The sequence below is a fragment of the Selaginella moellendorffii genome, unplaced genomic scaffold (assembly GCF_000143415.4).
Source record: "Selaginella moellendorffii unplaced genomic scaffold, v1.0 SELMOscaffold_236, whole genome shotgun sequence".
Taxonomy (NCBI): domain Eukaryota; kingdom Viridiplantae; phylum Streptophyta; class Lycopodiopsida; order Selaginellales; family Selaginellaceae; genus Selaginella; species Selaginella moellendorffii.
Genome location: NW_003314495.1, coordinates 3,456 through 19,431, shown reverse-complemented (window position 1 = coordinate 19,431; position 15,976 = coordinate 3,456). Strand labels below are relative to the sequence as shown.

Sequence of the window (15,976 nt, the reverse complement as noted above, 5' to 3'; positions counted from 1 at the left end):
GGGATGCAGACCCTGTTCGAAGTTGCGAGAGTGATAGACGAAACGTATCAAAGGTTTGTAATATATCGACTTTGGTTTTACTCTTTGGCTCATGGATGCGTTGCTCACAGGATACAAGCGTCAGAAGGAAAATAGATTGCGTCATAGTGATACAAGATCGTTTTCTATCCTTTTTTTTTTCTTGCGAGATCCACGCCAAAGTTTTGCCGACGCGAAGATGACGATTTTGCTTCGTTCGGCTTTCGCTGTAAGATTTTTATATATATATATTCCTTGACGTCGAAAGCTCGCCATCTCTCCAAAAGCTTTTTCTAACACTTCAACTCTCGATCGAAAGAGATGGATGGATCGAACAAACTTTCACGTCTGGGGGACCCTCTACCACAGATGCTTCGGCCAAACCCGGCCAAACAAACGCTTCACTCGTCTGCGAGAAGAAAACTCCAACAAGAAGAAGCTCCAAGGCCATGAAGCGAGATGGAAAGGAAAAAAAAATCAGTAGTAGTACACAAATACAAACCAACAACACTACAGACGCGGCAGGGGCTGCCTTGTTGTTGGGCGTTCTTCTTCTCGTTGCTAGCAAGCACTCTAGCAAAGATCCACACACAAAGCCCACGCGTAAAAAACCAAACGAGAGAAACCAAAAGCTTACGAAGAGGCTCCGAGCAAAGTCCCGAGATCTTGGTCGGAGCTAGAGGCCGGCCATGCTGCATCTCACAGTGGGGAGCCTTTGCTTGTCCGGGGCGTTGGATTGAGTAGCGCTGGTGACTCCACCGTCCAGGCCACATCCAATCTGGATGTGGAGGGGCCTCTCGATGTGGCTGCCGCTCACTTCCTTCTCCAGCCGGTTGCAGTAGCTCTCGAACACACTGACCGTGACTTGGAGCCGGAAGTTGAGGTGGAAGAGGAACTCGAGCTCCAGCCGGTTCATCTCTTGCGTGTTGACGCCCCCGACTTTGGCGTAGTAGGCGTTGTTGTAGTATCTGCAAACGCAACCATGGTTACAAAGTCACGAAACCAAAAACCTTTCGGACATGGAAAGACCAAGAACAAGCGCTTCCAAGCCATGAAGGAAACAAAAGCAAAACTAAACGAAATGAAAGAAGCGACAAGCTCTTATGACCGAAATCACCACCAAGGAAGAACTTGGATTCCACAAGAGAACTCCACTTCATGAAAGGAAGGCAAATGAAACAGCTTTGGACCAAAACCAAACGAGGCAAAAGAAAAGAGAGAGAGAGTAGAACTTACGCGTCGTCCAGGAACTTTGCCGCTACCATGACGCTAGTGACGAGCAATCGATGGACGTTGAGCGAGGTGACGGGCAAGCTGGGCTTTTGCTGGATGAATCGATCGATGTAAACGTAGGCGACGACGAAGCACGAGGGGCTACAGTTCGCGTACTTGAAAATCCTCTCCAGATACTTGTCAATGCTGATGCTGGGGGCGCGCAAGCCATGGAAGACGGTGAGATTGGAGTGGCCGTTTGCGGTGGCGCTGGCGGCGTACCTCTCGTTCTTCACCACCACTCGATCCAGCAGCGAGGACAGCACGGCTAAGATCCGGGGCCTCTCGCAGCTCCGGGAATCGACGTGATTTAGCTCGAGGCGCCTGTAGAGATCGGAGCCATGGTTTCCCCCATGCAGCAGGCACTCCCTCGCCATAGACAAAGAACCCCCGCCGCGCCGCGAGCAATGCAGGTCCTCTCAGCCTACAATCGAGCCGCCATAGCCCGCCGCTCGCCGCCCTATGCCGCAATCCCGGCGCTGGAGAGGCCCTTCCATCCCAGATCCGCCAGAATTCGAGCCTAAAGCGAAGTAATCGCGGCTGGCGATCGCAATGCAGGCCCTGGAGCTCCGATCGCTGCCGGAGCTGGAAATCGCCTCGAATTCCCTGTGATACGCTCCAGCGAGGCCGCGCTTCCCTGTACTAAGCGTGAACTGAGCCCTAAGATATAATTTTTTTTTTACCCGAAAGGAGCCCTAAGATGATTTGCGCCGTTATTTACGTGCTACAATTCAAAAGCAACGAGAGTGTGCCACGTGTCAACGTGCCCTAACTCCGTAACGGGCGGGTGGTTTGTTGTACGTTAAACTCAGTAAAAACGAAAGCTCCAGGAAATGTTCAAAGTCGGGGGTGTAGCTCAGATGGTAGAGCGCTCGCTTTGCATGCGAGAGGTACCGGGATCGATACCCGGCGTCTCCATACGAACCATGATTTTGATTTTCTTCATTTAATAAGGTGTTTTTTTTTTCTTGTCCAAAAAAGAGTGCTTGTCATTCTTGTCAGCTGTCCAATTTTCCATGGACGTCGTTGGGTCGAACAAGCCATCGCATAAGATTCCATAGTTTTTTCTATGGAAAATATTTCTTGTCTAAAGTATAGGTGTTTTTTTCAACTCCCAGGAACAGTGCGGATGTTCGTGGCTACTAGGCGTGGTCTTTGCTAGTCAATTGGGAGTTGAATAACGCATATAGCCAAAGATTTGGTCTCTATTACATGGATCACACATCCTTGAAAACATTCAGCGCTTTGGTTGAAGCACTTTCTCTCTAGCACAAAATGTAGTGGTCCATCACTTTCCACGGTGATAATCGAAGGATTAGTTCTGCTTGACATGGTTGATATTCTAAAACAAAACATAAAGATCAGGATATGAAATTGAGACGAATCAATAGAATTATTACCGTGCCTCCAATAGAAAGCGTTTCTAGGCAGTGATTGAGGCCAACAATGTCCACGGAGTTTCGAAGATCTCGACTCCTTGACAGTGGAAGCCGGCAAGCGATCCCCGGCGTAAAGACGCATCGATTGTGATAGTCTCTAAACGTAATTGAATGCAAGAACCTGTAACGAGCTATAAGTAAAGGAGGAAGCTCAAAGTCGATGTTTATGTGCGGACATTTTTTTTTTTGTTTTAAATTTATGTTTTAACTGAGAATATTTCTTGTTATTATTTACAAGGTTCCAATGATACTTTACAAGGTCTCCATTTCAAGACCATGAATCAATTCATCTCTCCAGAGACAAAAAATAAAGAATGATTTTGGCTTTACATAGTCTCGAGTACTGTTAGAAATCCAGCTTAAGTCAGTAAAAAAAACAGAGAGAAACTTACCGCTACATTTTGTGTTAGAGAGGAACTGCTTAAACCAAAGTGCTGAATGTTTTGGGTAGCGTTTCAATGTCGTGTAATCCACGTAATAGAGACCAAATCTTTGGCTATATCCGTTATTCCACTCCCAGTTGTCTAGAAAAGACCACGCATAGTAGCCACGAACATCCACACCGTCCCTGAGAGTTGGAAAAAAAAATTCTTTAGTTTAGACGAGAAATATTTTTCATCGAAAGAACCAGGCCTATGGAAGCTTACGCGATGGCCTGCTGCAAGCTCGTGAGATACGACTCATAGAACTGAACCCTTGCGCCATCCTTTATGAACTTGTCGCTAAAAGTGTTCGAATCGGCGATGTCCACCAATCCTGGAAAATTGGACTTGAGAAAACCAGTGACAAGCATGACAAGCCCACCATTTTCCGTGATGATAATCGGAGGATTGTTGTAGTTCTCCTTGACGTGGTTGAGAACATTGTAAAGCCCCCAAGGTACAACATAAAGCCAGGTCCCAGTCTATAAATCAAACAGACCCAAGATCAGGATCAAGCAATTAAAAGAAGAAACAAGTGTTTTAGAGAATTGTTTACCGTGCCTCCGATAGGATTCCCGTTTCTTTGAGCTGCAAAATCGAGCTCGTGAGATATATTCACAAGGAAACTATCAATCTATTGCTTACTTAGAAAGTGCGTATGGGAGTCACTCTCGTAGCCGGGACGAACGTTGCTAGGCCATGGATTGTCTTGAGTGTATCGAGAAGTGTAGTGATTGAGGCCCACAAAGTCCATGGAGTTTCGAAGATCTCTCGACTCTTCGACAGTGAAAGCCGGCAAGCGATCCCCGACGTAGAGACGCATCGACTGTGGATAGTCTCCGAACGTAATTGGATGCAAGAACCTGCGAAGAACTGAGAGTTCACTCGGAGATAAAACGGAGAAGATTTTCTTACCATCCAAGTTCAAAGTCGAGAGCTCTACGAGCAGCTGCGATATCTCTCGGAAGACTTGAGTATGGTTCATACCAAAACGAGTCTAACGTCATTCCAATGACGCCACGCTGGTTGACCTGCTTTGTCAATCAGATAAGGACTGGAGAAAAGAAAAAAAAAACCTTGAGTTTGGAGGAAGCGAACCTTGTATTTACGCCTGTAGAGTTTGACGGCCTTGGCGTGTGCTAGCAGGAGATGATGGCCAACGATGTATGGCTCCGTGCTCGAGTTTCCTTGCGGGCAGCCCGTGCATCGGCCGGGCGCGTAGTATCCTTGGACGTAGCCTCCGTTTACCAGCTGGTGTGGCTCGTTGAAAGTTAGCCAGTTTTTCACGCGGTCGCCGAAGGCCTGGAAGCAAAAGTCTGCGAATCGCAAATACTCGTCCCTGCAAAACATCGAGAGAAGTTTTCCATCAAAGAAGAACTTTGCAGAACTTTTTCCGGAACTTACACGATGTCTCGGCTAAGCCATCCTCCAAACTTATCTTGCAAAGTTTGCGGGAGATCCCAGTGATAGATAGTGACAAAAGGCTTGATTCCTGCCCAAAAAAGTAAACAGTGCTTTCAATCTTATAAAAACTATCCTCCGCATTGATTGGATCTTACCGTGTTCCAGCAGAGCATCGATCAAGTTGTTGTAGTACGCAATCCCTTCGGGATTCACGCGACCGTCTGCCAAAGGAGACTTTTTTAAGTTTCGCGTTCTTGAGTTCATCCTCCTTACCGTGGAAAACTCGAGTCCAGGAGATTGAGAACCTGTACGAATCCATCCCCAAGTTCTTGAGCAGGAGAACATCGTCCTGGAAAGATAAAAGTTCATGGGCTTTTGATTTTAGAAAGCTCTGCTTTGCACAAACCGTGTAGTGATGGTATTGATCATCCGTGATGTTTGGACTACTTCCATCCGCAATGTTTCCTGAATGGCAGAAACACGTGAAATGAGAGCTAGATCTTTGCAAGAGACTAAAGAAACCCACTTGGGTTCGCAGCAAAGATATCCCAGATGCTGGGCTTTCTCCCGCCCTCATCCACAGCGCCTTCATACTAACAGAGGAAACGGACGCAAGTTTTAAAGAGAGAAATTTGGTCCCGAGATTTGTCTACCTGGAACGCCGATGCTGAAGCGCCGAATATGAAATCTTCCGGAAAGTCGCATCTGCTGAGGCCAGTTTGATCGGCTCTTGCGGAGATCGTGAGCCAAGCTAGAAGAAAGAATGCCGCATTGCAAAGCAAGAGGGCCATTGGGAGCAAGGAGAGATCAAACTCCAGAATCTCCCCAAAAGATTCAATCTCTAGGGGGATCTGACAGGGCTTTAAATATATCTACCATCGGCAAAATTGATTGGCCACCTGAAGAACAACGTGTTCTTCCTTGACCACGAGTAATTCGTGGCCGCGTATGAACCAGACCTAGATAGAAGATAAAAGGCGTCGTTTGAGCCTGATTTTCAAACAGCTTTACCTCAACTACCATCTGATTTGCTTAACGAAAGCGTCTCGTGTTTTGGCTCTCGAGTAAGCATTTTGGGAAGTCTCTTTGAAGTTTCTTGCAAACATTTTTATTTATTTATTTTCCTTCTTTTCCCTTTACATTCTCAAGAACCTAAAGAGGTGGAGTGCCAATAGTTTTGAACATTTTCTTGTGCTGATTGAATGCTTCACAAAACGTGCCTGAAATGTGGCCAGAGCTTCTTGTAGAGACCACAATCTCTTCCAGAAACGATAAGAGGATCTCATCGTGACAGGGATTTATTTGTCGACCACAACCATTGACAATCTCGACCAAGTCTTGAGGACCAAGTCGCGACACGTTTTAATTCACATGTGGACGATAAAATATGGGTTTTCCTAACTACTAGTGAAGTTGAGTGGTGAGGATAAACAATTAAATATATTAATTGGGGTTTATAACTCCTCCATTTTGGCTGCGGTGGTGACCATACCTGTCTGAGCGGAAGTGGCTTGGCGATTGGTTGATCTCTCGGTGGTGACGAAAGCGCAATGACCTACAGCCTGGAAGCCCGCGCTACCCAAGCCGCTCCGCGACGAGGGACCAACACTTGCCCTTGCCATTCGGAAATCTGGAAGAGAAGGATGATGTGGAGTATTTCAGCTTGATTCTCAAGATTGACGATCCAAGTTTCAAACGCCAGGATTAGGATGGTTTGGGCAGCACATTTGGGACTAACACCAAGCAGCAGACTTCAAAATCCACACCCCTCTCAACTCAGCTCATTGTCACCTTCCAGCACCACGACCAAATGAAGCATGTGTGGGCGGAGGGTACGTTCACGAGGGACGGGAAGCTGGCTTATGTTCAAGCCTACGGAGCAGAACCACCACCACATTTCCCGGATGATGATGCTGGAGTTGGACGGGCACCGCACAGATATGGAGACAGCAAAGGACGCACTGCGTAGCTTGGGAAAAGTAATCAAAGCAGACAGCACCCTTGGGGAGGTCAAAGTGGCAGTCCCAGTGGACTTGAGGTTGCCATCTCACATTAAGTACGGACGTCATTACTACAAGCTAAAGTTCAAGAATGTCCCTAACAAAGTAGACGTGTCTCGAAGGGACTTCTCAAAGGGATGGCGATTCTGGCACATCCTAGGCGTAACGACGGCCGAAGAGGAGAAGCGGCCCCCACCTGCGTCTACTTCGAATCCAAAGACAACTGTACCAGAAGAACCGGATACCACTTTCATGACACCAGTGGCAACAGCACCACCCAACACAGGCCTTGACAAGTTCAAGCCACCCATGTAACAAAACAGCCGCTATGCAACTGATGATGTCTATATTCCAGGACGTTCTGGAAGGGAAATGGGAGGACAAGCCCCCATCCAAGGATACCCAAGGAGCCAATCTGGTGTCCTTCCCTGAGGCAAGTGACGCATCATCTCCACCAGCCAAGCCGAGGAAGAAGCCAAGGCAACCTAGGATCGCGATGGGAGTTTTCCCGGACAAAAAGTCCAAGGAGATATACCTCGGGCTCCAGGCCAAGGTGCTCTCAGAACCACAACCGCCACTGAGCTCGGCCCCTAAGCGAAAGGCACCACCAGGCAGAGCTTTGGCCCAAGCAAAAGCGAAAGGCTCTAGAACTGGGACGGGAAAAGTAGCAAAGGCAACATTGCTACCATCACAACCGACACTGATCAGGTGATTCTCATCTCGCCTCCATCAACCCCAGCCCCATTCCATTTGGGCCAGCCGGCAACTCAAGAGGAAGAGGAGGAAGAACCCGTACAGACCACGCAACGTCCAAGCTTCTACGACAACCATGACCAAAAAATGGCAGCACTGTTGGGGAAAACTGCAGCAACAAAACTCCAAGGTGCCATCCAGAAGAAGTTGATGAATAGGAGGGCCTTCACACAGCCGTGACGGCAACCAAGATCAGCTTCAGCAAACTTAGTAACACCTCCACATTTTTTAGAAAGTGGATAGAAGAATCGGTTTTTATTTTCACGAACTCTCATTTGTAGCAGTTTGGCCATCCAATGTAAGTTCAACAAGTAAATACATATTTCTTCTAAAAAAGCCAAGCCTAGAAGGATGGGTCGACCAAAGGACTACACAATACCGTTTGACTCCAAGCTTGAGATCCTCATCTGGCACTGCCATGGCTTGCCCCACAACTCCGGCTTGGACAATCGATTTGACATCCTTTGCTTAGTTGAAACTTGGGAGCACCCGGAAAGGAGGTTGCCGGACTTCCCAGGCTACTCACATTGGTCCTGGAACTGGAATTCAACACCAACCGGCCGGGGAAATGGGGGAATCGCAATTTACATCAAGGATCAAGCCATCACAAGCGTCTCACTCCAGTTTCAAGATGAGGAAAACAACTCTGTAGCAATCCGCATAAGCTCGCCAAGGCAAAAGGACACCATCCTCGTGGTTTGCTACTTCTCTCCAGACTTTGTCATGGGTACACCATTCCCTTTTGCGACACTGGCAGAACGGTTCCACACATGGGCGGAGCATTTGATGGTCATCATAGCCGGTGATTTGAACTGCCGCACAGGCTCATATCAGGCATCTCACATGGTAGAAGATGGGGAATCAGAGGAGCTGAAATGGAGACGCCACAGTCGGGATAGATTTGACCGCCGGACGGGACAAACGCTGCTCAACTTTTGCCAAGAAACTGAAACATGGATCTTGAACGGGATTCCAGCTTTCCCCAACTCTAGCAATGTCCCCAGTGTGGCAACAACAACATCTTGGGGAACTACAGGTCGGGTGCAGCACAATTGACTACCTACTAGGGAACTCGGACTCACTTTCAACTAGAGTTCGTTGACCAGTCGGACCGGCCTTCACTATCCTAAGTCATGCTAGGGGAAAAGCTCAAATTGGATGGCTAACAAAGGCATTAGTGATTTATCGATTGTGCCCCATTGATGCATTTGCTCTGCAATGCACGGTGGAAGAACTCTGGAGACAAGGACAACATGGCATCTAGATAAGTTTCCGGGCCACATAACCATTACGGCACTGCAAGCCACGTCAGCAGCGTGGCTTACCAGTCAAACCCTGGTGGAACAAGGAGTGCCATCGGCTTCACACGGCATACAAGCAAGCCAGATGAAGGGGACACCTGGCAGCACAGTCTCTACATTGAGATTTCAAGGAAAGTAGCCATGGCATGAGCTCGCTTCCACGCTAAATGTTTTAATGCACAGCAGGCCTTGGAAGTGAGGTGTAAACCTTCCAAAGATTATTGTATTTTCCATAAGCACGTGATCATCAAGGACATCACACTCCGGGTTCAATATATTCACCAGCTGTATGAGGTAGGAAGCTCGGAGTTTGAACATTTTTGGCACTGCTTGTGATCAATGTCCAGCTCTTCAAATCACCATAGAGCAGATGAAGGCAGCAGTCCAGTCTCTCCCACGCAAGAAGGCTGCTGATGTCTATGGATTCATGGCTGAGCTATTGCAAGCTCTTGACCTGGCCCCCATCCTTTGCCAACTTTTCCATGAAATCATCCAACATGGTTTTCCACAGACCTGGAACATCAATAGAGTTGTACCAATTTACAAGGCAGGAGATCCAGCACTACCCTCCAACTATCGTACTATAATGATCTCAACAATCTTCGCAAAGCTTCTGGCCAAAGTGGTGGAGCAACATCTCGTGAGCTGGACGGAAGCCAAAGGATGTAGAGCGTCAATGAATAGGCCAACAAGAGTGGGTGACAAGGGACAACCTGTTGGACACCCGTGTCACAGTCAATCTGAATATGCTATAGAATGTCCGCTTTCACGTTTTTGTAAAGCCTCTGAATGAGCTTGATGAGTTCAGTGGGACGTTTAGCTCATGAAGTCGTGTGAATAGTCTCCTTGATACCTTGTCAAAGTCTTTTTACTATGTTGACATAGCAGGCATAAACTGAGGTTATGGGCACGCAGTTTGTCCAGGGCTACCCACAGCGTCACCAAGTGGTTGATGCAACTATAATGCGGTCGGAACCTGGCCTGCCCTCTGGGCTGGAAATTCTCATGGCAGGTCCTCGATCTTGCTTGCTGGGATGATTCTGCAGCTGCTCATATATATGGACGACCTCCTTCTATTGGCCACGTCACAGCTAGAACTTTAACGCCAACTACACACCTTGGCACAATTTTGAGACTCCATGGGCCTTGCTGTCAACATGAGTAAGACAAAAATGATGGATTTTGGCCTGGACACAGCAAGCAAATTCCACTACAAGGGACCACACGAAGAAAACCTAAGATACACTATTGATCGATGCCTCCCGCAGAAAACTGGAGTAGGGCCCAATCAAATTGCTGTCAAGCCAAACACACCTATTACAAGACAAAGGTAATGATGGTAGCCTTGTATGGAGTAGAAAGTTGAGGTCTAGGATTAAGCAAGACCACATGGGACAAGCTCGAGGCAATCAATAAGCATTTCATCTCAGCAAAATTTAAAGTGTACAAGGCTCCATACCTGATCATGGTTCTGGAAATAGGTTTACTCCCTATGGAAATTCTTGCTTGGAGACGTTACACAAAGTCCATACTTTCTCTGCAGGCAGAAACTTGCAGACACAGCAATTGCTGAATCACAACATATGGCCCAAGCTCTTGGAAAAGGTTGGTGGCACACTCTCAAGGTATGGATAGCCACCCTCAGCACATTGATGACAGAACTGATTGAACAATTGAAGTTTTGGACCTAGCAATCTCTCCAACGGTGGTGTGATGCTCAAATGAAGGATAGTGTCCTTCTTGGAATTTACATGAACACCAATAATGCTGAGTGAACTGGATGCTGGCAATGTGGTTGAGGAACCAATTGTTACCCTCCTGTTTCCACATAAAGAGGTCCTTGGCGCCCAAGAGCTCTTCTGCAGCCTCCTGCAAGCCAAGTAGCACCTGTATGGTTTGAATGAAGTGTAGCCGCACTCAGGGACGGTCAGTCACACCCCAAGTTCCATCTCCATTGTTTGTCACCTTTTTGCTGCACTGCCTGTCTCCAAGTTGCAGTGGACACACCGTAACAGAAGCTGTCCCTCTTTATAAAGTGGATGGTCGTGGGCTTCTCCGCTTGTCTTTGACCTGTGGCACTGACTCCCTGTTCTCCATCCGACCACCACCGCCCACTCCCTCCCTGGAAATAGACTGTGCCTGTGCGTGCCTGCCCTCACACTCAAACCGCTGCCAAAGATACCGTGATTCTGGATATAGTTCCCAGGCTCTTTCCGCTGAAATAGCTTACTCGCTCTGCTTGGACTGACTTTGACATAGCTCCTGGAACTGCTGTCCTTCTTGAGTATAACATTGTGATCTCGATGGTCTTGCCAGACCTGTCTCTCAGCTGCAGGCTGTAATGTCCTCCATTGTAGCACTGAAGCTTTCTTGAACATAATCTCCCAGTCGTTCAAGTGATTGAACTGCTTCTGCAGAGGGACCCTTTGACCTGAGCATGCTTGTACCACACCGTTGTTGAAGCAAGTAACTCTGATCTCACCACCCTCGGCATCCAGCAGATCCTTGGGTGCTATTGAAGTGCTCCTCGCTTTGATCGTCCCACAGGGTCCATAAATCTATTGTAATTGGTTTGCTTAAGGGGATGGCAGTGAATATATCTAAAATATATTTGAATATTTTAGGATATTCTATTATCTAACAGTTGTTATTCATTTAGATTAATTTTATATTTATAATTTATAAACTTTCTTAAACCTTTTCTAGTATATTCTTTTTTATTTTATCATCTAATGGTTGATATGCAATGAGATTAATATTGTGTTTATAAATTATAAACATGCTTATAATTATAAACTTTATTTGATCAATCGGATTAATAAGTAATAATAAAACTACCATTGAGCAAACCAAATGCATAGCAATTAATTTTTGGTTTGCTTAAGCAAACCTGTAGGAGGACTGGATGGTATTGAATATATCTAAAATATATTTGAATATTCTAGGGTATTCTACCATCTAATGGTTGTTATTCATTTAGATTAATTTTGTATTTATAATTTATAAACTTTCTTAAACCCTTTCTTGTATATTCTTTTTTATTCTATCATCTAATGGTTAATATGTAATAAGATTAATCTTGTGTTTATAAATTACAACATGCTTATAATTATAAACTTTATTTGATCAATTGGATTAATAGGTAAGAATAACACTTCTATTAAGCAAACCAAGTGTTGCTACATGCAATGTGCAATTTTTTTTTGTTTTTTTGAGGTTTTAATTTTGTTGTAAATTTTGACCATGTTTAATTTAATATAATAGTTGGAAATTATTTATCGTTTAATTTTACAAGAACATATGCAACCTTGTAAAATGTCTCGAGGCCCTAATATGCTATAGGAACAATTCCAGGCGGTCCCTTGCTCCTTGCAATAGGCCCTCTATTCATGTAGGTCCATATGGAAGGCCCTATAGAGCTCAACCTCTACCAGTTTTCAACCGTATGAGCTATCTAGCTCCCACTAACACCAGCAATGGAAGGCCAAAGGAAGCGAGCTCTTTTAAGGGAAGACAGGTAGAGGGGAGGACATGAAAAATCTACTAGAACACGCAAGATCATCACCAACTATCTGATCGATTGAGCTAGACTACTTTTGTGATCGGCATGTGTGAGGCATAAGTGGTAGATTAAAGCGCCAAAAATTTCAAATGCTAAATTGGAGGGGCTTATTTATATTTGTGGGTGTTTGAAATATGGAAAGGGGATATAAAAAATATGCATATCACTTAACCCAAAAACCCTAGTTTATATACAAGAGCAAGTGGTCCAGATTGAAATCAATCTAATGGCTACCAAAATCCCACTATGCTAATATTAATATATGGCATCGTAGCCATACACTTGAACCTCACATCATCCCCTCCTCTCAGAATAATAGAAGACCATCAGGGTTCTCTTGTAGATGGGTTGGGATCTAGAGGAATGTCAAGAGGAGGCATTAGCAAATCTATAGGTGGTATCAGTTGTTCCTGATCCCTTTGTATAAAGCATTTTAACTGCTACACATGCACAATTTCTGGAGGATCGGCCTGCTAGATGTCATGCTGAACCTCATAAACTTGCAGTCCGACTTGCCGTAACACCTGATACGGTCCTTTCCACTGAGCAAAGAGCCCCTTCGATAAACCACATACCATAAAATGGGGAAAACAAACTAACACCAAGTTATCCACTTTGTACTCTACAGGTGGACGATGATGGGAGTTGTAGCGTTGTTGTTGCCCCACTTGTACACAGCCTAAGTGTTCGGCAAACTTTGCTCATACAAGTGGAAGAATGCTTATCAAATATTGATTCTATGACCTAGCATCGGCAACTCATGGCAATCGCAAAAGTAAACCCAGCTCCATTGGTAATATTGGATTAGGACCATATAAAATTTTATATAGTGAAGCACCAACAAAACTCTGCACCCCTATGACATATACATACTAAAGAGACGACAAATAACCATCCCAATCCGAATGTTAAAAGTTTATGTACTTCGCGATCATTCCTTTAAATGTCTGAACGAGCCATTCCACCAAACTATCTGACTATGGATGATAAGCACTCATGAAAGTGTGGCGTATCCCCAACCGAGATGTCAAAACATGAAATGCCTTAGCCATAAATGTGGGACCATTATCCGAAAGAATCCGCTCCGGAAAAAAATGTTGGAACACCACTCGATTGAGGAGAAAGTATCTAATAACAGTTGTAGAGGCACTAGCAAGAGCACCAATTTCTACCCAATAAGTCAAATAGTCAAAAGCAATAATACCATTCATTATCAGCAGTCGATCATGGAAAAGGTCTCATAAAATCAAATGCCACCAACTCAAATGGACGGGAAACTGCAATTGATTCTAACCATCGTTCCACGGCACGAGGGGGAGTATTATGAGCTTGGCACTAAATGCAACTACGCACATACTGGATAACATCATGTCGCATCTTCGGTTATACAACAATGTCCCATATGCCCACCTAGAATAGGAGAAGCTTAGTAGGCATGGAGAAACAGTGGAATAAATATGGAAGGCACCATCAGCCGTAAAAGATCATCAGGATCCGTTCCCACAAAATAAAAAAAGCTATTTTTAAGGTGATATTAAGAATGTAAATGCCGGAATGGTAAGTCATTAGCAAGTGATAAAGGATTTTCAAATCCATCTCAAAACCTTTGAATCCATGGCTCAAGCTTTTGAGCCTCGCGAATCTCATCATGAGAAGGTAAATGTTGCTCTGTACCTTGTGGACACAGAACGTCAAGTACAGCAACCGCTAACAGTACAGAATCCTCGTTTAGAAAATCCACAGATGCCGGAATAACAGGCTTGTCAAAAACATAAAAAGAGAGTGGAGAAGGAAGAGGAGTTCGAGAAAGGGCATCAGCATCAACACACCTCCATACATTACATCTGTTGGTTGTAATGTATGGCTTATATATGCAATAAGATGGCACTGATCAGGCACACTCGGGCTCTTTAGCATCAACACACTTTTAAGACCAATATCAAAAGCATCCACACATAAAATGAAAGGTTGAATATAATTAGAATATGCTAAAATTGGAGGAATCGTTAATAGCTTTTTGAGATCCACGAACGTTTGCTCACAATCCAGAGATCAGATGAAAGATGACATTAACAACACTCACAACGGTGTAATGCAATCAAAAAGATGATTCACAAAATGACCGAGATATTACACTTTGCCTAGGAAGTGTAGCATATCATTCACACACTTCAGAATAGGGAACTTTAGAATAACCACAAGATTGTCAAGATTAACTTGCAAACCCTCATGAGAAATATGGTACCCAATATATGTTGTGTCCTTGGACCTAAACATGCACTTCAACCGCTTCAACTTTAAACCAATGTTTCGCAGCTGATCCAACACTTTATAAATATCACAAATGTGCTCCTCCTACATCCCCTCCAAGTGGATCAATACATCATCAATAAAGTCAGCAGTCATCTCTGGCATATTGTAAAGAACTTTGTCTATCATCTGCTAAAAAGTTGTTGTAGCATTGTTCAAACCAAACGGCATCACCAATAACTCGTATAAACCAAACAATGTACAAAAAACAATCTTAGGAATATCTTCTTTGGCCATCGGTACTTGCTAGTACCCAGAAGCAAAATCTAGCTTGGTGAACCAATGACTTCACCCTAGACAATACAAGAGATTAGTAGTGTGAGGAGGAGGGTACGCATCCTGGATTGTCACTTCATTTAACATACGATAGTCGATGCAGAAACAAATACTCCCATCAGGCTTCGTTATAAGATGAGGTTTATATGCCTAAGGACTCCCTGACTTCCAAATAACACCCTTCTCCAACATCCCTTTATCATTTGCATGTAAAATCTTGATCTCTTTGGGTGACTAACGACGAACAGGAACTTTGATTGGACGAGCATCCCTAGTTAGAATCGAATGTGGCAATCTTGGCCCTAGACGATAGGTCAAATTCAAAGAGATCAGAATACTCCTTCATAAGGTGGTCAACCGTTGCAATATAAAGATTGTCAAAGGGATTGGAAAAAGGGAAGAATAAAACAAGAAAGAATCATAGGAGGAAATAATGGAAGGACAAAAGTAATGGAGGTAGAAGTAGAAGTAAAGGGACAAAGACGTATAAAAGTGAAAGAAATAGATGAAATATAAAAAAGTATAATACAAGAAGGAGAAACCTCAAAGTTACACTTGGCATGATTGCATTGCAACTAATTTATACCAAGAATGAGGTCAAAAGCTTGATTTAGCACCACCCACAATGACTGCAACCCAAGTTCGAGATTGCTCACACGCACAACCAAGTTTGCCTCATCCTGTGCATATGCATGTATATAATTGTTGCCATAAAGAATGAAAATTGGCTTCACCGTACGACAGAAGTGTTTCATAACATTGTGCCAAACAAAGAGTATCGTTAAGGGTGGCTAAAGCAAATGCATGCACAAGTCTAACAAAATCTTGACGAAGTGCTGGCCACAATATTTCAAGCTTGATTTGCTTCGACATATTTGGCTTCGCACAAAGCAAGAAGCTTCAGAAACGAACACCAAATTGCATCACCGATTTAAATAGCCTTTGACAAAGACAATGCAATTGCTAAAAGACATCATCATGATTGTTGGCATGTTTGAATGTGTGTTTGAAGACGTTCAGGAGAACACTCCAATCCCCACAAGTGGCTTCACTCAAACCATTGTACCACTGCAGTGCCCTCCCTTGGAAATACGTGGGAAACTTATGCAAACGTCGGGCATCATCCCAAGAATGATATGTGGCAATCACCATGAAGTGATCAAATCAATGATACACATCATCCCCAGGATTCCCACGAAAGAACTCTAGTGAACAGGAT

The 15,976-nt window shown here is 44.6% G+C and overlaps 2 protein-coding genes and 1 non-coding gene across 6 annotated transcripts; 1 reads left to right on the top strand and 2 right to left on the bottom strand.

The window, feature by feature from the left end:
• Nucleotides 1-295: 295 nt before the first annotated feature.
• On the bottom strand, nt 296-1,961 carry LOC9648475 (cyclin-U4-1). Of its 2 annotated transcripts, XM_024667901.1 has the most exons (3): nt 1,255-1,961; nt 656-986; nt 296-591 (listed from the first exon to the last, which is right to left on the bottom strand). In XM_024667901.1, exons 1-2 carry the CDS (start codon nt 1,665-1,667, stop codon nt 695-697), a joined length of 705 nt encoding a protein of 234 aa, XP_024523669.1. In that variant the 5' UTR covers nt 1,668-1,961; the 3' UTR covers nt 296-591; nt 656-694. The 2 variants fall into 2 exon arrangements, with proteins under 2 accessions (XP_024523669.1, XP_002994358.2); XM_002994312.2 differs by having other exon boundaries at nt 296-986.
• Nucleotides 1,962-2,135: 174 nt separating this feature from the next.
• On the top strand, nt 2,136-2,208 carry TRNAA-UGC. Its single transcript has one exon. It is a non-coding gene; the product is annotated as a tRNA-Ala (tRNA).
• A 710-nt stretch (nt 2,209-2,918) lies between these two features.
• Nucleotides 2,919-5,496, bottom strand: LOC9648479 (beta-glucosidase 26). 3 transcript variants are annotated; one of them, XM_024667900.1, is made up of 14 exons: nt 5,209-5,496; nt 5,082-5,148; nt 4,962-5,020; nt 4,829-4,904; nt 4,711-4,776; nt 4,556-4,643; nt 4,250-4,490; nt 4,067-4,182; nt 3,797-4,014; nt 3,708-3,739; nt 3,534-3,633; nt 3,377-3,485; nt 3,122-3,297; nt 2,944-3,072 (listed from the first exon to the last, which is right to left on the bottom strand). In XM_024667900.1, the coding sequence occupies exons 1-14, from the start codon at nt 5,344-5,346 to the stop codon at nt 3,056-3,058; spliced, it is 1,503 nt and encodes a 500-aa protein (XP_024523668.1). In that variant the 5' UTR covers nt 5,347-5,496; the 3' UTR covers nt 2,944-3,055. The 3 variants fall into 3 exon arrangements, with proteins under 3 accessions (XP_024523667.1, XP_024523666.1, XP_024523668.1); XM_024667899.1 differs by having other exon boundaries at nt 2,919-3,297; XM_024667898.1 differs by having other exon boundaries at nt 2,919-3,297; nt 3,377-3,633.
• Nucleotides 5,497-15,976: the final 10,480 nt, after the last annotated feature.